A 20128-nucleotide genomic window follows, 5' to 3' on the forward strand; every position below is an offset into this window, starting at 1 on the left:
AAAAAAGTAGATTCTTACATCACTGGCAATTTGCCTGGATGCTTTGGCTGCTTGGATGGGGATGGCATCAGCTCTCAAATCATAGCCTTTCTTCTTTGCATCTTCCATGGCCTGCCTGTATTGTTTCTAGATGAAGAATTAAACAATGGGACTCATGTAAATTCCATATATTATATTCTATGCAAAACAAATTGCTTGGAAATAGATCCAATAATTATGTTTAGATTTATTATAACCAGTTTTATCTATCTTTAACTCAAAATCTCAGATCAGTAGCTAATACAAATTCATGTCAAAGGAAGAACTTTGCTAATCACATTTGCTAATTAATTTTTATTTTACTGCTTTAAATAATGCAACAGTGACTACAATTTAGAGCTAAACTTTTCTTCTATACAAATAGAGTAAAACTTACTTTTTAAAACCACCTATGTGGCTTACTGATGTCAGCTTGTTTGCCTAAAATAATGCTGAACACTGGCATCACAACTTTCCAGAATTATTCTGGTAATTACCTTTCTGGTAATAATTTTTGTCTTCCCAACATTATGCACACTACAGGCAGAAATTACACCCCAAAAATCCGGTGGAAACACACAACTTGTGTGGAATTTATGGAATTTCTTCTCACCAGTGCTCACTGTTCTGTGTATGCACTACTACAAATATACAAACAATGCTTTTAAAGTCACAGTTTTTTGGATAAATACTGGAGTTACTTAAGGAAACTGATAGTGTCATCTCTAGAACATTCCAGATCCAGGCATGACACAGAGCAGATACATTTGGAGAGCTCCCACACTCACCAGACTGTAGTTTTTCTTGTTCTCTCTTGCCAGTGTGATTTCAGGCGTGTCAGGCATGATGTGGATTTGTGTCTTGTCTTTATCCCAGGCTTCAGTGTACAAACGCTGCAGGACAAACACAGCAGAGTATTTGGAGACAGTCACAATTGATAATTATGACAAATTAACTTAGTAATTATCTTGGAAGATATTATTAAATCAGCTCTTGATAAAAATAAGTTTCCCGTTGATTACCAAGAATGGAAATTCCATTTTTACAGCCTTGCTGTGCTGAAATCTCCCAGCACAGACACAGGTCTGTGGTCCCAGTCCTGTCTCAGGGGGTTAGGCAGAGACTACTGATGTGTTACCTGATGAAATCCACACTCACCTTGTTCATGGTGTCTGCGTTCTGCTTGGCCAGCACCATCGGGAGAGAATCTGGGATGCTGGTGAACTTGATGGTGTCTGGATGCTGGCGGTAAATTTTGTCACTCAAGATCTCACCTGCTCTCTTGGCCTTCTCAACTTCCAAGGAACCAATTGGGACCCAACCAATGCCCCGCAGCCATTCCAGGTCAGACTTATAGCAGTTCTGTTACAAAATATAAAGAGAGCAGTTAAAAATTTCCCCTATCTATGTTAATCAGCATTTAAATATATTAAAATTGCCTATTATGAAGGATTATATGGAAATAATACTGCTGTTTGATTGTATATAAACCTTTCTAATGACCTTACACTCAGATTCCTTCACTCCTCAAAATATAATGATCTTGCTTAGAACAGGGGGAAAAAACACAATGTGAAAAAATAATACATGAGAGCAACAAGTCTAGTTTATATTCCCATGAATTTAAGAACATTTCAGTAGTCCCAGGCTTATCAGCAAGTACTCACATCACTCTGCAGGTCGTAGGCTTCCCTAGCATGAATCACATCATTCTGGTCGGGCAGACAAGTCCATTCATGCAGGTAGTGCCGGTAATCGGTGTCACTGACCAGCTCCTGGCACTTCTTGGCCAACACCACTCCCAGCATGTCCACAGGGCTGCTGAACCTTGTCTTGGATTTCTCAAAGTCCTTCTTGTACTCCCTGTCACTCTGGATCTTGGCCACGTGCATCGACCACATCATCTTGGGGTCGTCCTCAATGTTCCTGGCCCCAATGTGGTGGCCCAGCTGTTTCCTGTACCCTTCCTTGTACTTGTACTGTGAACACAAAAATATGCTCACTGAATGTTGGGTTGGAGTTTCTACATTACCCCAAGAGTCCCTGTGGCACCACCTCCAGAAAATACAGCAGCTGAATCCACAGAGACTTTAGAGTGACAAAAGACTCAGCCCCAGCGTGTGCCACGAGGGCTGCTGTGCACTCACATCACTGGCGATGTCCCGGGAAGCTTTGGCAGACTTGATGGGAATGGCATCTGCCCTCATGTCATAGCCCTTCTTCTTCTCCTCCTCCATGGCCTGCTTGTACAGTTTCTGAAACAGACACCACCAGGCCCTTAGACATCGCTGCTGCAGGGACACGACAGTGCCCCGGGACGGACGCTGCACCCTCAACCACCACCCACCTCACTGAAGTTCACTTTGTTCTGCTGGGCCAGCAGGATCCCAGGGGTGTCTGGCATGATGTGAATGCTGGTTTTGTCCTTCTCCCAGGCTGAGATGTATGAGCGCTGCAAAACGAGGAGCACAGAAGGAGGTAAGATCACACAGGCTCAGGGAAACACTGAACAGGATGAGGTTCTCCATGAGGCAAAGCAAGAGGTGTCTACTTTGCATTGACCCAGGAACACCTTTCCTTTCCCCAAAACTTTCTAATGCTTCAGCCTTTTCTTTACCACATTGCACCCCATTACTGCTCCAACCACACAAAAAAGTGTCAGATCTCAAACAAGGAACACAAGGATCCCTGAGGCAAGAGGACCCAACATTCCCCTAGCACAATTCAGGCCATGGAAGGACATAGACCAACATCCAGGGAAAGGAAGGTGTTCATTTTCTTCAAGATGCAAACACAAAGAAATCTCACTTGGTTCATGATTTCAGAGTTGTGCTTTGCCAGCACCATGGGCATGGAGTCAGGAAGGCTTGTGAATTTGATGGTGTCTGGGTGCTGCCGGTACTTCTTGTCACTCAGGATCTCACTCGCCCTCTTGTTCTTCTCAGCATCCAACGACCCAATTGGGGACCAGCCAATGCCCCTCAGCCACTGCAGGTCAGACTTGTACACGTTCTGGAAGGACAGGAAAGGACACAAACAGCTCACCAACCTCCTCACTCCAAGCACCCTCATCTCCTACCATGGTAAACTCTGCTTAATGAAGTATCTTCCACTGGCTTAACCCACCACCCTGGCCCACAGAAGCGACTTTGGATTAGCTCAGCTCCCAAAAACCTGTCTCCCCACTCCTACAACATCCCAAGAGGCAATCAAGCAAACCACAAATCTCCCCCCTCTTTCCTCTTGGTATTGCCAGTAAAGACCTAATCCATTTGGCAATATGCAACTGGCAGAAACATCAGTGGAGCGTTTTATCCCATCTCTTAAAGCTCTTCAGACCATTTTCAGCTGAACTACTCCTTGCCTTTGCGAACACTTGGTTCTCCATAAAATAAAGGTTTTGAATTCCTAGCCCTTCACTTGCCACATAGACCTCCGCCACCAGTAGAATTGACAAGCTCAGGCTGCCACACAGCCAGTAAAGAACAACTCACATCACTCTGCAGGTCGTACACTGTCTTGGCATGGACAACGTCGCTCTGGTCGGGCAGGCAGGTCCAGCGGTGCAGAGGGTGCCGGTAATCAGTGTCACTGACCAGCTCCTGGCACTTCTTGGCCAACACCACTCCCAGCATGTCCACAGGGCTGCTGAACCTTGTCTTGGATTTCTCAAAGTCCTTCTTGTACTCCCTGTCACTCTGGATCTTGGCCACGTGCATCGACCACATCATCTTGGGGTCGTCCTCAATGTTCCTGGCCCCAATGTGGTGGCCCAGCTGTTTCCTGTACCCTTCCTTGTACTTGTACTGTGAACACAAAAATATGCTCACTGAGTGTTGGGTTGGAGTTTCTACATTACCCCAAGAGTCCCTGTGGCACCACCTCCAGAAAATACAGCAGCTGAATCCACAGAGACTTTAGAGTGACAAAAGACTCAGCCCCAGCGTGTGCCACGAGGGCTGCTGTGCACTCACATCACTGGCGATGTCCCGGGAAGCTTTGGCAGACTTGATGGGAATGGCATCTGCCCTCATGTCATAGCCCTTCTTCTTCTCCTCCTCCATGGCCTGCTTGTACAGTTTCTGAAACAGACACCACCAGGCCCTCAGACATCGCTGCTGCAGGGACACGACAGTGCCCCGGGACGGACGCTGCACCCTCAACCACCACCCACCTCACTGAAGTTCACTTTGTTCTGCTGGGCCAGCAGGATCCCAGGGGTGTCTGGCATGATGTGAATGCTGGTTTTGTCCTTCTCCCAGGCTGAGATGTACGAGCGCTGCAAAACGAGGAGCACAGAAGTAGGTAAGATCACACAGGCTCAGGGGAACAAACTCAATGAGAACATCAGCTCCATGAAGCAAAAGACCTCTGCTTTGCATTGACCCAGGAACACCTTTCCTTTCCCCAGTGTTTCCCACATTTCCCCATTTTCTTTACCACATAGCACCTCATTATTGCTGCAACCACACTAAACAAGAGTTTTATCTCAACCTAGAAACACAAATTCCTGAGGCAAGAGGGATTTAATTTCCTCGCCTTGCACAGGCTGGGGCTTGGAAGGACCTAGACCAACATCCAGGGAAAGGAAGGTGTTCATTTTCTTCAAGATGCAAACACAAAGAAATCTCACTTGGTTCATGATTTCAGAGTTGTGCTTTGCCAGCACCATGGGCATGGAGTCAGGAAGGCTCGTGAATTTGATGGTGTCTGGGTGCTGCCGGTACTTCTTGTCACTCAGGATCTCACTCGCCCTCTTGTTCTTCTCAGCATCCAATGACCCAATTGGGGACCAGCCAATGCCCCTCAGCCACTGCAGGTCAGACTTGTACACGTTCTGGAAGGACAGGAAAGGACACAAACAGCTCACCAACCTCCTCACTCCAAGCACCCTCATCTCCTACCACAGGAACCCCTCCCAAATGGAACACATTCCACCGGGTTAACCCACTGGACACCAGGAATGGGACCCCCATTAAGATCAGCTCCCCACACCTCTCTCCCCACTCTTTCAACAGCACATGTACCTGCCAAGGAATCCACCATCCTTCCTCTCCATCCTCCTTACTATCCCCAGCAAAGACCCACCCCAATTGGCATCCTGCAGCTGGCAGAGGCATGGGAGGTGCCCTACACCTCCCAAGACCCTTTGGAGCATGTACCACGGCACCCAGAGCTTGCCATTGCCTCAGTTGGTCCTCCAAAGGCAAATATTTGACTGTTTGCCCTTCCCCTCTCTCACTGTACTGAAGGCCCCAGCCACAACTCTCCCCAAAAAATATTCATTGCAAGAATTATTCTTCTGTGACCATGAAATATGAGCCCACACAAATATCAGTGGTGACTGTACATGATAGGAAGAGCTCCAACACAGCCTCAGTCCCTCACAGTCAGTCAATAATTATTATCCCCACATGGACCTTTTCCAACAGAACACAAGAGAGAATTGTGCTTGCAACACAGCCAGTAAAGAACAACTCACATCACTCTGCAGGTCGTACACTGTCTTGGCATGGACAACGTCGCTCTGGTCGGGCAGGCAGGTCCAGCGGTGCAGAGGGTGCCGGTAATCAGTGTCACTGACCAGCTCCTGGCACTTCTTGGCCAACACCACTCCCAGCATGTCCACAGGGCTGCTGAACCTTGTCTTGGATTTCTCAAAGTCCTTCTTGTACTCCCTGTCACTCTGGATCTTGGCCACGTGCATCGACCACATCATCTTGGGGTCGTCCTCAATGTTCCTGGCCCCAATGTGGTGGCCCAGCTGTTTCCTGTACCCTTCCTTGTACTTGTACTGTGAACACAAAAATATGCTCACTGAGTGTTGGGTTGGAGTTTCTACATTACCCCAAGAGTCCCTGTGGCACCACCTCCAGAAAATACAGCAGCTGAATCCACAGAGACTTTAGAGTGACAAAAGACTCAGCCCCAGCGTGTGCCACGAGGGCTGCTGTGCACTCACATCACTGGCGATGTCCCGGGAAGCTTTGGCAGACTTGATGGGAATGGCATCTGCCCGCATGTCATAGCCCTTCTTCTTCTCCTCCTCCATGGCCTGCTTGTACAGTTTCTGAAACAGACACCACCAGGCCCTCAGACATCGCTGCTGCAGGGACACGACAGTGCCCCGGGACGGACGCTGCACCCTCAACCACCACCCACCTCACTGAAGTTCACTTTGTTCTGCTGGGCCAGCAGGATCCCAGGGGTGTCTGGCATGATGTGAATGCTGGTTTTGTCCTTCTCCCAGGCTGAGATGTATGAGCGCTGCAAAACGAGGAGCACAGAAGGAGGTAAGATCACACAGGCTCAGGGAAACAAAACTTAATGAGAAGGTCAGATCCATGCACCAAAGCAATGAGCCTCCACTTTGCATTGACCCAGGAACACCTTTCCTTTCCCCAAAACTTTCTAATGCTTCACCCATTTCTTTTTCCACACTGCACCCCATTACTGCTCCAAAAGAGAGTCTTTTCTGAAACAAGGATCCCTGAGGCAAGAGAATTCAGCATCCCACTTGAAAAACACATGGCACAGAAGGAGATAGACCAACATCCTGTGAAGGGAAGGTGTTCATTTTCTTCAAGATGCAAACACAAAGAAATCTCACTTGGTTCATGATTTCAGAGTTGTGCTTTGCCAGCACCATGGGCATGGAGTCAGGAAGGCTCGTGAATTTGATGGTGTCTGGGTGCTGCCGGTACTTCTTGTCACTCAGGATCTCACTCGCCCTCTTGTTCTTCTCAGCATCCAATGACCCAATTGGGGACCAGCCAATGCCCCTCAGCCACTGCAGGTCAGACTTGTACACGTTCTGGAAGGACAGGAAAGGACACAAACAGCTCACCAACCTCCTCACTCCAAGCACCCTCATCTCCTACCACAGGAACCCCTCCCAAATGGAACATGTTCCACTGGGTTAACCCACCAGCAACCCATTCAGTGTTTGTACCCAAGTCCTAGGGCTCTTCACACCATTGTCATCTGCACCCAACACTTGCCAAGTGATGGTTCTCCAGAAAACAATAATTTCAGTCTGTTGCACTTCCCCTGACACACTCCTCTGATAGTAGAAAGAGCACAAGACATACAAGTCCAGTCTGCCACACAGTAAAGAAAAACTAAAGTCGATAAAGAACAACTCACATCACTCTGCAGGTCGTACACTGTCTTGGCATGGACAACGTCGCTCTGGTCGGGCAGGCAGGTCCAGCGGTGCAGAGGGTGCCGGTAATCAGCGTCGCTCACCAGCTCCTGGCACTTCTTGGCCAACACCACTCCCAGCATGTCCACAGGGCTGCTGAAGTGGGTCTTGGACTTCTCAAATGCTTTCTTGTACTCCCTGTCACTCTGGATCTTGGCCACGTGCATCGACCACATCATCTTGGGGTCGTCCTCAATGTTCCTGGCCCCGATGTGGTGGCCCAGCTGTTTCCGGTACCCTTCCTTGTACTTGTACTGTAGGAGAAAACAGTATGCCCTGAGTATTACGTTAGGTTTTTTTACATTCCTAGCATTCCGTGTGTCACCACCTCCAACCAATTTTTCAGATGAAGCCATAGAGAGTTTACAGTTTGAAAGTGTTCAGCTGATGGTCTACAGTGTACAGCTAGAAAAGAATCCACACATTATCCTTGTGATAAAACTCGCATTTTCCAAGGCTCTCACTAGCCTATATATTAAGAGCTACTGGTCAGTAACTGGGAGGAAGTCTCTAAATCATTAAAGCTATACTAAAGACCTGAAGTTCAATAAATACTTCCTACATATAGAATAATTTACTGATCTTCAAGCATAATGCCCAAATCAACTCTTACTCAAACTACTGAGGCAATAAAATGTAACTACACAGAGACTTACTGGAAAGATTAAATAAAGACAGCAGACACATACAGGAATGCAATTTTGTATTAATACCTAAGAGCAACAAAAAATTATGCTTTTTTATACAGCTTTAATTTTTAAATGAAAACTTTGTTTGAGTTTTTTTCCTCATGCACAGCTCAGCTGTGTAGCTGCAGAGTCAGGGCCATGCAAATGGGCAGTGCTGAGGGCAGCCCAACACCTCAGAACTCCAGACTGCTGAACAAGGAGATGCACTCACATGCCAGGAGGGACCCTGCTTTGGGCTCTGGCCACCACCCAGCTCCCATGGCTACTCTTCCACATCCCCTAGGCCTTCCCGTGCAATAATGCACACCCACAACTGCAGGGACAGCTACAGGAGGACAGTGTACAACAAAAGCTTTGCCGGACAACTGAATAGCAGTTACAGGTAATGGATTTTTTGCCTCCATTTGGCTCAGTTGCAAAACCTGGGTTCAACTGCCAGCAGGTGGCACATGTGAGACAGCGTGTGCCATGAGGGGTGCTGTGCACTCACATCACTGGCGATGTCCCGGGAAGCTTTGGCAGATTTGATGGGAATGGCATCTGTCCTCATGTCATAGCCCTTCTTCTTCTCCTCCTCCATGGCCTGCTTGTACAGTTTCTGAAACAGACACCACCAGGCCCTCAGACATCGCTGCTGCAGGGACACGACAGTGCCCCGGGACGGACGCTGCACCCTCAACCACCACCCACCTCACTGAAGTTCACTTTGTTCTGCTGGGCCAGCAGGATCCCAGGGGTGTCTGGCATGATGTGAATGCTGGTTTTGTCCTTCTCCCAGGCTGAGATGTACGAGCGCTGCAAAACGAGGAGCACAGAAGGAGGTAAGATCACACAGGCTCAGGGAAACAAACTCAGTGAGAATCCATGAACCAAATAAGCGGGGTCTATTTTGCATTGACCCAGGAACTCCTGCTCTTTCCCCAAAACTTTCTAATGCTTCAGCCTTTTCTTTACCACATTGCACTCCATTACTGCTCCAACCACACAAAAAAGTGTCAGATCTCAAACAAGGAACACAAATCCCTGAGGCAAGAGGACCCAACATTCCCCTAGCACAATTCAGGCCATGGAAGGACCAACATCTTGACAAAGGGGTTTGTTTCCTTCAGGATGCAAACACAAAGAAATCTCACTTGGTCCATAATTTTGGAGTTGTGCTTTGCCAGCACCATGGGCATGGAGTCAGGAAGGCTCGTGAATTTGATGGTGTCTGGGTGCTGCCGGTACTTCTTGTCACTCAGGATCTCACTCGCCCTCTTGTTCTTCTCAGCATCCAACGACCCAATTGGGGACCAGCCAATGCCCCTCAGCCACTGCAGGTCAGACTTGTACACGTTCTGGAAGGACAGGAAAGGACACAAACAGCTCACCAACCTCCTCACTCCAAGCACCCTCATCTCCTTCCAATGGATGTTTTGAATGGAGTACATTCCACTGGGTTAACCCAGCAGCCACCCATTCAGTGGTTGCACCCATCCTCTAAGACTCTCCATACCATTCGCCACTGCCCTCATGGTTTGTCTGTCCCAACTGCTGGTTCTCCATTAAAAAACACTTGTCTGCATTGCCCTTCCCCTGCCACACAGACCCCTCCTTCAGAACTAGAACAGAGCAGGGGACACACCAGCTCAGGCTGCCACACAGCCAATAAAGAACAACTCACATCACTCTGCAGGTCGTACACTGTCTTGGCATGGACAACATCGCTCTGGTCGGGCAGGCAGGTCCAGTGGTGCAGAGGGTGCCGGTAATCGGCGTCGCTCACCAGCTCCTGGCACTTCTTGGCCAACACCACTCCCAGCATGTCCACGGGGCTGCTGAACCTTGTCTTGGATTTCTCAAAGTCCTTCTTGTACTCCCTGTCACTCTGGATCTTGGCCACGTGCATCGACCACATCATCTTGGGGTCGTCCTCGATGTTCCTGGCCCCGATGTGGTGGCCCAGCTGTTTTCTGTATGCTGTTTTGTATTTGTACTAATTGAACACAGAAGCAACAATTAGCACTTCTCTACAAGCTGTCATTTCAGTTTCTCTGTTGTTAATATAGTATTTAACAATTTTGAATTTAACATATTTTAATTTGCTTGTGGTTTTTCCTGAAATTTTTAGCATTTGTTATAACATCCAGGAGATATTATGGGATTTCTCTTAGCTCTGTAATATCATCTTTAAATTAATTGTATCTAATTTAATTAACTTTACAACATTAAGAATTACACAAACTTTGAGGTGAGCAGCAACTCAACAGTGTTAAAATTTTACATATCTCCTCCTGTTAAAGATAAACCATTTTTACCCAAGATTTTGTGCCCCCTCTGTGCCCCACGCTGATTTTCCCTCTGCCAGACCCACCTCACTGGCTATGTCTCGGGATGCCTTGGCTGCTTGCAGGGGGATGGCATCAGGAGGGAGGTCATAGCCTTTCTTCTTTAACTCTTCATATCCCACCTTGTAGTGCTTCTGTTGGAGAAGGATTCAAAGGAATTAATGCAGATAAAACTCTCTAGAGTGTTTTTCAATGCTACAACTTTCCACCTCTGACTATTGAAAAGAAATCATGAGTTTCCAAACATAATTTAATTAATTTAATTAAACTTCATACCTTGCTATTAATGACATGTATTTTGTAACCTTGGATATAAAATATTTTAAAATTACAATTTAAATGTTATCTGATTATTTCATTAAAGATCAAAATTTTCTTTTAGCAAATATATTAATGTGAATTATTTCCAGAGCTTTCTGTAGAGGTAATAGAACCCTGTGATCCTCTATACCCAGTTTCAAATGCAAACTTACATCACTTGTGTTAATCAAGTTTGATTTAGCCAGCAAAATTTCAGGTGTATCAGGCATGATGTGAACTTTAGTTTTGTCCTTGTTCCAAGCTTCCTTGTAGAGTATCTGAAAGAGACAACACAAATAAAAACCTGGTCTGATCCAAGATTCACCTGCACAGCAGTAATTTCAGTAATTTCCTTTTCTCTGCATTAGCAGAGCAAAGACATACTAAGCAAGAATTAGGGATGTAAACAAGACAAGATAGTAAAATCAAATAATAAAATTACTTCTTACTGAAATACAACCTTTCTTTTTCTTCTTTACATCCATGCAGTGTCAAGGAAACAGCAATATATTTACATACTGCTTACTGAAGGTCTTATTTGCAGTTACACTGGGCAAATTATCAGTGCTCAAGATCTTCATCTTCTGAACAAGGCACGAGGAGCAGCGAGGCCCTGACTATAAACACCTGCTATGTGCATATTTTAAGTGCATGTTCTGAGCCAGAGATCCTTTTTAAAATGTGTATTAATGTATTCACTTTTCGAATCCCACGTTCTGTCTCTAGAGGCAACTTACATCACTCCTATTTTTGGCATTCGATTTTGCCAAAACAACATCCATGGCATCTGGGACACTTGTGAACTTAATGGTGTCTGGGTGCTGCCTGTACTTCTTCTCATTCAGTATTTCAGAAGCTTTCTTGTTCTTCTCAGCTTCCAGAGATCCCAAAGGACTCCATCCAATGCCTCTGAGCCACTGTAGATCGGACTTGTACAGGTTCTGTTTAGGATGAAAATCAAAACCACAGCAGATTATTTCACTGTTCATCGATCAAACCCTACGAAAAGTCAAACCAGCAGTTTAGCTCCAGTCTGATCTATACTGATATCAAAAGTGAGTTGTCAAAGATACTTTCCAATCAGCAGTAATTATTTTACTTGGAAATAAGTGAATTAAATCCAGAGGGAGCTTACATCACTCTGCAGCTCGTTGACCCTCTTTGCCTCGGTGACATCGACCTGGTCTGGCAGACAAGTCCAGCGGTGCAGTATGTGTTTGTAGTCCACATCACTAACCAGCTCCTGACACTTCTTAGCCAGAAGGAAGCCCAGCATATCCACAGGCATATTGAACTTGGTCTTCCACTTTTCAAAGTCTTTCTTGTACTCCCTCTCACTCTGCATTTTAGCTACTTGCATGGACCACAGCATCTTGGGGTCATCCTGCAAGCTGCGGAATCCGATGTGATGTCCCTGCTGCTTGCGGTATCCTTCTTTGTACTTGAACTGCAGTGGCAAAGGAGGCACCGCTCAAATCACAGAGATAAACGTGCAAGGGTAAAATATACAAGGAAAATAACAACATATTCCCTTATCTTCGTGCTCCTCATGAAATTACCCCTGGAAGTGTCCAAGGACAGGTTGGATGGGGCTTGGAGGAATTTGGGATAGTGGAGTGTGGCTCTGCCCACAGAAAGGGTGGAACTGAATAATCCCCCTAATGCCCCTTCCAACCCAAACCATTTTGTGATTTTATGATTCTATAAATAAGCAGCTTGCTATGGCATCTCAAGTGAAATTTTAGCAGCCACTTGACTAATTGCATGACTTGGTGTCAATGAATGCTCTCCCTGGGAAAGGAAGAGAACATGACAATAGGAATGGTGTCCTGTACCACCTGAATCACACACTCACTCTGTTCTGAACTCCCTAACACTGACACACTGAAATATTAATCATATTTTGATTAATAGCATAATCCACAAGGAAAAATTACAAGATACAAAGATACTTAAGCACAGGAAACGTTTCCTAAAGATTCATAAAATCTCTTCCACAAATGCAAGAGTTGTATTTGTACCAAGTTATGGTAGCAGCAGTCCATGTTTCAGAGTTGTAACGAGGATTTCTCTGCACAGGCACTGGGCTCAGCTAACTGGACCAGATTTGCTGCTGCTCTGAAAATTAAGCAGCCAAAAGAGCAGAAAACCCCTCCCTTTCTATGACCAGCTGTGTCATGAACGGACCAAACTTTGGACTTGTTAAGATGCCAGAGAAACCCTTGTTAAATTGGACAAAAACAGCTCAGGAAGGAGTTTTGTCATCAGTGTTGGCTTTGACTCCAAGTCACACCTTAGCAGAGAGGTATAATTCAATTTACTGTGACTCTGTAGGTTATACCACCCAGATCAATGAATGCCACATCGAGTTAAAAATGCTGCTTACATCACTTGCAATGTCCCTTGAAGCTTTGGCAGCTTTCACTGACATGGCTTCAGGTGTGAGGTCATAGCCTTTCTTTATCATTTCCTCCCAGCCAAGCTTGTAGAGTTTCTAAAATTGAAAACAATGTTAATTAAAATCAGTAATATGGGTGTCACCTGCTATATAGATACACTAATGATTCAGATTCTGGTCACCTCACAAGCTTCAGTTATGAGAGAAGGGCCACTAGAATGGGAACTGAGAAATGGGAAACTGATAAACAAGGAATGCTGGTTTTCCAAGGCTTAGGAGAGGGACTAAATAGTTTTTCACTATTTAGCAGCTTCCTACTATAGCTTATCTTGATTTGAAACATATCTGGATAATTTGAAATACATACGTCTGAGATAACTGAACACTTCTTGATTGGCTCGACCAAATTTTAATAAGGTTTTCATGAAGCCATTTAACAGTCAAGTCAGTTTGTGCACAGTTGATTTTAAGTACAGGCATTGTTAAGTCAAAGATTTGCCTCTGAGCAAGGATGCAAAGCAAAACCTTAGTGTTTTCTACTGGCCCAATTGTCACTTTCTTCTATCTGAAAGCTCAGAGAAAAGCTGGAATCACTGCATCTACTTTTCCCCATAGATTAAGTTAAAAATATACACAATTAACTTGGAATTTTATAGTAAGGAATTTTTAACATGACTGAATTCTATGTTAAGCATGGAGTATGGACTGTGCACTTTCAGACTTCAAAAGCAGGACTTATATTTTCCATACATTATAATGCAATTTAGTCTGTTAGTTTGCTTGCCTGAAGCTGGTACTTATTTTACTCTGAAAATATTACCCACGTGAAATTCTTGCCTGTGTTCTAAATCTCCAGTAGATATTAATTTTAAATGTTGATAGGATGTATTAAAATACTCTACCTGACTGTAGTTTGTCTTGTTCTGTTTGGCCTGTAGAATATCTGGTGTGTCTGGCATCACATGGACCTGAGTTTTATCCTTCTCCCAGGCTTGGGTATAAGCATGCTATGGGTAGAAAGTTACATCAGATGTGTTAATATACAAGAAAAAAGATGGCTCTTCCAGGTTTTTCATCTTTCCCTTTGGATATGGATGAGTGAGATGGTGAAGGTGCCGACTCAGATTTACTTTACTATGTAATGATCTAATCCAGAAACAGCTGAATTATTCTCTGGTCTTACTTTTAATGAAACCAAACTATCAAGATTTTCAGGACCAGTCATTTTTATATAAGAATAGAGATTGGAGACAAATGAGAAAATATTTCTTTAACCAATGCTGTTTATCAAGAACTGTTTCATTGAGGAAAAAAAAAAAAAGGAAAAAAGAGGAGCCTGTGACTGCTGTTTTTCCCAGGGGAGCACTGCCACGTAAAGGTGTGACAGAGATTTACAGAGTGGTTATTGGAATGGATGATATATGAGTGCCAGCCTGGCTTTTCCCCCAAATACTCACTTTGTTCATGATATTTGCATTCTGCTTGGCAAGGACCAGGTCCATGGCATCGTTCTGTTTGGTGAAGGGGAACATGCTGGGGTGCTGCCGGTACTTCCGATCGCTCGCGATCTCCGTGGCTTTCTTTGATTTCTCCACATCCAGAGAACCAATGGGGCTCCAACCAATCCCCCTGAACCACTCCTTGTAATCCTGCTTGTACTCATTCTGCCAAACAGGACACAAAAGCAAAGTTTACAATGTACAAACAGCTCACACGGAATAAACCAGTTCTTTCCAAAACACAGCCACGATGGGGAAAAAAAAAAAAAGCCACAAAAAGAAGACAGCTCATAAAAAAAAATCCATAAAAAATAATTTCCAAACTGCAGCCACAATGTAAAAACAAAAGCCACAAAAAGAAAACTTACATCGCTTTGGATCTGATTCATGTTCCTGTAGAGCTCCAAGCTCATTGCATCTGGCAGGAGCATGTACTGGTGGATCAGGCGTTTGTAGTTGGTGTTGGTGACACGGTCCTGGGCCTCCTTGGCTGCCACCACGCTGAGGGCATCAGAAGGTGTCTGGTAATGGGTCTTGCTCGTCTCATAGGCCTTCTTGTACTCCCTGTCTGACTGCATCTTGGCCACTTGCATGCAGTGGACAAGTTTGGGATCATCCTGGAGGCTGCGGAAGCCCACGAGTTTCCCTTTGTCTTTTTCATAACCTAATTTGTATTTATACTGGAAGAGAAGAGAAACAGAGATTCTAATTCATTTGGTTTGAAATTAGGGGGAAAATTCTTCCCTATGAGGGTGCTGAGGCCCTAACACAGGTTGCCCAGAGGATCTGTGGCTGCCCCTGGATCCCTGGAAGTGTCCAAGGCCAGGCTGGAGCAGCCTGGGATAGTGGAAGCTGTCCCTGCCCATTTATTCTCCTAAGAACTTACATCACTGGCAATATCCCTGGAAGCTTTGGCAGCTTTGACAGGAATAGCATCAGCCCTGAGATCATATCCTTTCTTCCTGGTTTCTTCAAATGAAGATCTGTACATTTTCTGCAAAATGAAAAAAAAGAAACATCTTTTAAAAATCAAAAATTTATGTTTTCCACATGCACAAATACTGGTGAAAAGTTACATCTATAGGGATGTCATCTTAAAAAATAAAAACAGATAAAAATGTCTATTTCTGCCCACATTGCAGATGTGCATAATTACAAGCAATGTTTTATTTAGCATATGCAAATTTAACAATTGGCTACCAAAACCTGTCTATAATGTAAACTTTTACCAAAATAAAACCAGGTGCTACCTACATTTTGAACCCTGTACAAAATCGTGTGCATGGGGAAATAGAAAACAAATCAAAAATAAAATAATAAATACAATAACAAACATGAACACTACTCAAAGTTTACTGTATTTTGTTAGCAACTGCTAGATTTTAAAAGGCTGCATGAACATTTCACGACCTGACTAAAAACATGTTTTTTTCTTGGCACTTCTGGGTATCTAATTTAGGGGAAGGAAGCAGGGAAAAGGAAAATTAATAGGTTTTGTGAAATTTCTACAGGTTAGCAAGGTGAGACTTTTGCATGCTCTCATTTCATTTATTCTTAACCAAAAAATAATAGCAACGTCACAGCATTTCAAGCAATACTCACTTCACTTAAATTGAATGCATTTGCTTTTGCTAAAACAATCTGTGGAATATCTGGGGTGATGTGAATTTTCTTTTTGTCTTCTTCCCAGGCTTGTTTATACTTGTGCTGGAAGGATTTAAAAAATAAAGACCTCAATATCTGTTATTATTAAATAAAACAATTTAAAATACTATTTTCCACTTAAAATCCAAACTCCCTTGACAGTGATGTGTTACTACCACAGGAGAAACATTTATCTTTTTATTTTTGCACTTAAAGCACATTCATTAGCTACAAAGTAAAATCATGTTTTCTAAAGCTCTGCATACATGATTATTAATTCAGATGTAGATTGTTGCTCACTTCTGCAAGCTTAAATGAATTTTGATGAGCACTTTCTTACCTCATCCATGATTTTGGCATTATTTAAAGCCAAGACCATGTTCATGGAATCCATAGGAACAGAGTACTTCAATTTGTCTGGATGCTGGCGATATTTCTTCTCACTCACAATTTCCATGGCTTTTTTGTTCTTCTCAGCTTCCAGGGAGCCAAGTGGGAGCCACCCCACACCCTTCATAGTTTCATCATACTCTGCTTTGTATTGATTCTGCAGGCAGAAAGCAGACAAAAACCAATATGAAGCATAAAATAGTTTATAAATCTGGAAGTACAAGATAAAATGTATTAAGGAAAAGTGAAGCTTTTCCTGTTTTTGTCTGCACATAACTATTGTTCCTGATGGGACATGCAAGGACTAAATATTCACAAAGTTGCTTATTTCTAAGCTCAAATCATCAGTTTAGTATTTCAGAGTCTAGGAAAAATAAAACAGCTGTAATTGTTGGAAAACTTGCATACCTTACCACACTTTTGTAGACACCTGACCTAATTTCACTACAAAGAAAATAATACAATTAACCTTAGAGTGTTTTTCCATAAACTAAGCACCTTTTTATTCACAGTGCAGAGGCTGAAGAACCTCTTACTTACATCACTTTGCAACTGCATCATGTTTTTGGCCAGTTCAATGCTCATAGCATCGGGCAGGACGTTGTAGGTGTGGATTAAGTTCTTGTAGTTCGCATTTGTAGCCACTTCCTGAGCTTTCTTGGCAGCCACCACGCTGACCATGTCAACTGGAGTGTGGAAATTAGTCTTGGCCTTCTCATAATCTTTTTTGTATTCCCTGTCAGATTGCATCTTGGCCACCTGCATGAAGTGCACCAGCTTGGGGTCGTCCTCCAGGCTGCGGAATCCAATGTGCTTCCCTTTGGCCTTCTCATAGGCCAGTTTGTATTTATACTGAGAGCAGGAAAGAGAAAGAACAGCAAAAACCTCAATTTAAAAAATGCAATATTAAGTTCTGTTTTATCACTGAAGAAATAGATCACAAGATCTCAGGTTTAGTCATTTAATTTAAATAAAACCATGGAATGGTATCACACAACCAGACTCACGTCGCTCGCGATGTCCCTGGAGCTTTTGGCCGCTTTTATTGGAATTGCATCTGGCTGCAAGTCATAACCCTTCTTCTTGTCCTCCTCCCATCCAGCTTTGTAAAGTTTCTAAGTTCAGATGTGAAAGAGAACAGGTGTTGTGAATGCAGAACTCTGAAGTTAGATGTTTTCAAACAAGGCATTAAAATGGCAGCGAGGCACTGCATGCCCACCAGGAGCACAGCAACTCACATCACTCATTGTCATCTGGTTCACTTTGCACTGCAGAATTTCTGGGGTGTCTGGCATCACATGGATGCTGGTCTTTTCTTTGTTCCATTTATCTGTGTACAGCCTCTGCAATTACAAAGGAATTTTTAGCATTGAAAAGGTACCGAGCTCATAAAATAAGAGTTTGCTTTTGTTCTGCTCATTTGCAATAAATAATATTTCCTAGAAATATCATTAGCACCAGAAATAACCTTCACAGAGCTGCTGAGGGGTAACATTCTCTTCCTCCTTTCTTCAGGATTGTGAGAAATTTGCAAAGTATGTTTTGATAATTAATAGATATTGAAGCTGAAAGTTTCCAATCTGTGTTTTTCCCTGCATTAATGGGAAGCAGAATTTATTTTTACAGACATTCTTTCCGTGGAAAACAAGGAATAAGGATCAGTGGTGTCCTGGATAACTAGAGACAAGTGTAAAGAACTCCATTATCTAGGAAACTTGTACAAAACTGACAGAATTCCAGGTTTTCTGCAGTTCATTTAGTGTGAATACGTCCTCCACAAAAAGGAACATCAAAGCACTATAGATCTGGAGAAGAAATCTTTAATCTTTAGAAACTGAAAATTAAACTCCCTTAATTATGAGCAGTCAGAGGCTTACCATGGACCTCTCAGTGTCCAGTCTTAACCAATGAACTGCCACACCCATTGGAAATTTTGGTAATTCCAGTGGGAATACACCTTACCCCACAACTTTGCAAAACAAAGACCCAATCTTTGGGTCAATCCAACAACTTCTCCCACCTTGTTCATGGTCTTGGCATTTTGCTTTGCCAGCACTTGCTCCATGGCATCCATGGGGATGGAGAACTTGATCTGGTCGGGATGCTGCCGGTATTTCTTCTCACTGAGAATCTCCGTGGCTTTCTTGGCCTTTTCTACATCCAGAGACTGAATTGGGACCCAGCCAACTCCTCTCAGCCAGTTATTGAAGTCAGATTTGTACAGATTCTTTTCAAAAATAAACAAGGAAAACACAGTGAGGCAAGAAAAATTGGTGTCTATATTCATAAAATAAGTAAAGCCTTAGAATTTACCTTGGTCATTCATTTTTGAGGGGCAATTTGGATTTAATTAAAATTTAAGTATTATAGAGTTAGTGTTTAGGAGAAGTAAAATCACAGCAATTAAAATATGACTACAAAAATACAACAATTCGTAAAACATTTGCTGGGAATATGCCAAATATGGGGAGATACTTAAAAAGCTGTTACTTCCTAGAACTTAATAGCTACACATAATTCTGATAATATTTGGAAAATAAATGGTTCCAGACCAGTCACATCCCAACCTACTGGAAGTCCAGTATCATATATATTGGACTATATAAATTAATTTTTAGCCTTAAAATATTAATGATGTCACACAGCCATGATGAGAATTAAAAATTGAGCTGATTATTGATGGCATACATCACTCTGAAGCTGCATCACGTTTCTGGACAGCTCCAGGTTCACAGAATCAGGCAGGAGGGTGTAATTGTGAATTGGCTGCTTATAGCCAGTGTTTGTCACCACTTCCTGGGCTTTCTTGGCAGCTGTCACACTGAACATATCCAGAGGAGTGTGATATTTGGTCTTGGTGACTTCATAATCCTTCTTGTACTCCCGATCCGATTGGATTTTGGCCACGTTCATGTAGTGAACAAGTTTGGGATCATCCTGCAGGCTCCGGAACCCGACCTGTTTGCCTTTGTCTTTCTCGTAGGATTCCTTGTACTTGACCTAGAGACAACGGGAAAACAGCTTTACCCACTTGGGAAAGAGAAAACACACTTTGGATGGGTTTGAAACACTGAGTGTCAAAGTACTAATGCTACAGCTCATTCTATAACCTCATAAATGGTTTTTATGACAGCACAGGATTATTTAGGTCAAAAAAAGAAGATTATTGGATTTTCCAGCTTGTCTTGACACCTGGTACATTCCTCAATCCACACCTGTAGCTACAAAACCCTCCTTCACCACTGTCATTGAGGCAGGCATGCAACTCCCAGGGACATTCTGCTTTTAATTAAGACTATAATAATAATGATAATAAACTACTGAACAACCTCATCAACCAATTCAGTATCCCAATATTCAGCTGGGGATGTTTAAGACAGACTTGTAACCTTTTGCTAAAGCAGGAGTACACGTCTCCAGCACAGGTAAATAATAATAAATAATGAAATGCAGGAGGGGTGTGTGTTCCACTGGGTGTAAATCCTACTTACATCACTTGCAATGTTCCGAGAAGCTTTAGCAGCAATAATTGGAATGGCGTCTGGTTTCAGATCATAGCCCTTGGCAAGGGTTTTCTTCCAGTCTGCTTTGTAGTTAGCCTTGGAGGGAAAAAAGGGAAGAGTTTGCAGTGTCAGGAATAGCAATTCTAATAAAGAGTT

The 20128-nt window shown here is 43.5% G+C and overlaps 1 protein-coding gene across 1 annotated transcript in view; it reads right to left on the reverse strand.

Moving 5' to 3' along the window:
• The window catches only part of NEB (nebulin), a 98105-nt gene that overhangs the window by 66334 nt on the left and 11643 nt on the right, over window positions 1-20128 (reverse strand). Inside the window, exons 17-53 of the mRNA XM_062498733.1 lie at window positions 19961-20068; window positions 19158-19469; window positions 18490-18696; window positions 17708-17812; window positions 17477-17584; window positions 17010-17321; window positions 16420-16626; window positions 16038-16142; window positions 15322-15429; window positions 14804-15115; window positions 14394-14600; window positions 13839-13943; window positions 12925-13032; window positions 11674-11985; window positions 11276-11479; window positions 10712-10816; window positions 10265-10372; window positions 9575-9886; window positions 9045-9248; window positions 8602-8706; window positions 8402-8509; window positions 7165-7476; window positions 6629-6832; window positions 6181-6285; window positions 5981-6088; window positions 5501-5812; window positions 4652-4855; window positions 4193-4297; window positions 3993-4100; window positions 3513-3824; window positions 2827-3030; window positions 2366-2470; window positions 2166-2273; window positions 1686-1997; window positions 1177-1380; window positions 807-911; window positions 19-126 (exon numbers count right to left, since the gene is read on the reverse strand). Coding sequence (XP_062354717.1) covers window positions 19-126; window positions 807-911; window positions 1177-1380; window positions 1686-1997; window positions 2166-2273; window positions 2366-2470; window positions 2827-3030; window positions 3513-3824; window positions 3993-4100; window positions 4193-4297; window positions 4652-4855; window positions 5501-5812; window positions 5981-6088; window positions 6181-6285; window positions 6629-6832; window positions 7165-7476; window positions 8402-8509; window positions 8602-8706; window positions 9045-9248; window positions 9575-9886; window positions 10265-10372; window positions 10712-10816; window positions 11276-11479; window positions 11674-11985; window positions 12925-13032; window positions 13839-13943; window positions 14394-14600; window positions 14804-15115; window positions 15322-15429; window positions 16038-16142; window positions 16420-16626; window positions 17010-17321; window positions 17477-17584; window positions 17708-17812; window positions 18490-18696; window positions 19158-19469; window positions 19961-20068 — 6678 coding nt within the window. The remainder of the gene's footprint in view (window positions 1-18; window positions 127-806; window positions 912-1176; window positions 1381-1685; window positions 1998-2165; window positions 2274-2365; window positions 2471-2826; window positions 3031-3512; window positions 3825-3992; window positions 4101-4192; window positions 4298-4651; window positions 4856-5500; window positions 5813-5980; window positions 6089-6180; window positions 6286-6628; window positions 6833-7164; window positions 7477-8401; window positions 8510-8601; window positions 8707-9044; window positions 9249-9574; window positions 9887-10264; window positions 10373-10711; window positions 10817-11275; window positions 11480-11673; window positions 11986-12924; window positions 13033-13838; window positions 13944-14393; window positions 14601-14803; window positions 15116-15321; window positions 15430-16037; window positions 16143-16419; window positions 16627-17009; window positions 17322-17476; window positions 17585-17707; window positions 17813-18489; window positions 18697-19157; window positions 19470-19960; window positions 20069-20128) is intronic.

The sequence above is a fragment of the Cinclus cinclus genome, chromosome 9, assembly GCF_963662255.1.
Source record: "Cinclus cinclus chromosome 9, bCinCin1.1, whole genome shotgun sequence".
NCBI lineage: Eukaryota > Metazoa > Chordata > Aves > Passeriformes > Cinclidae > Cinclus > Cinclus cinclus.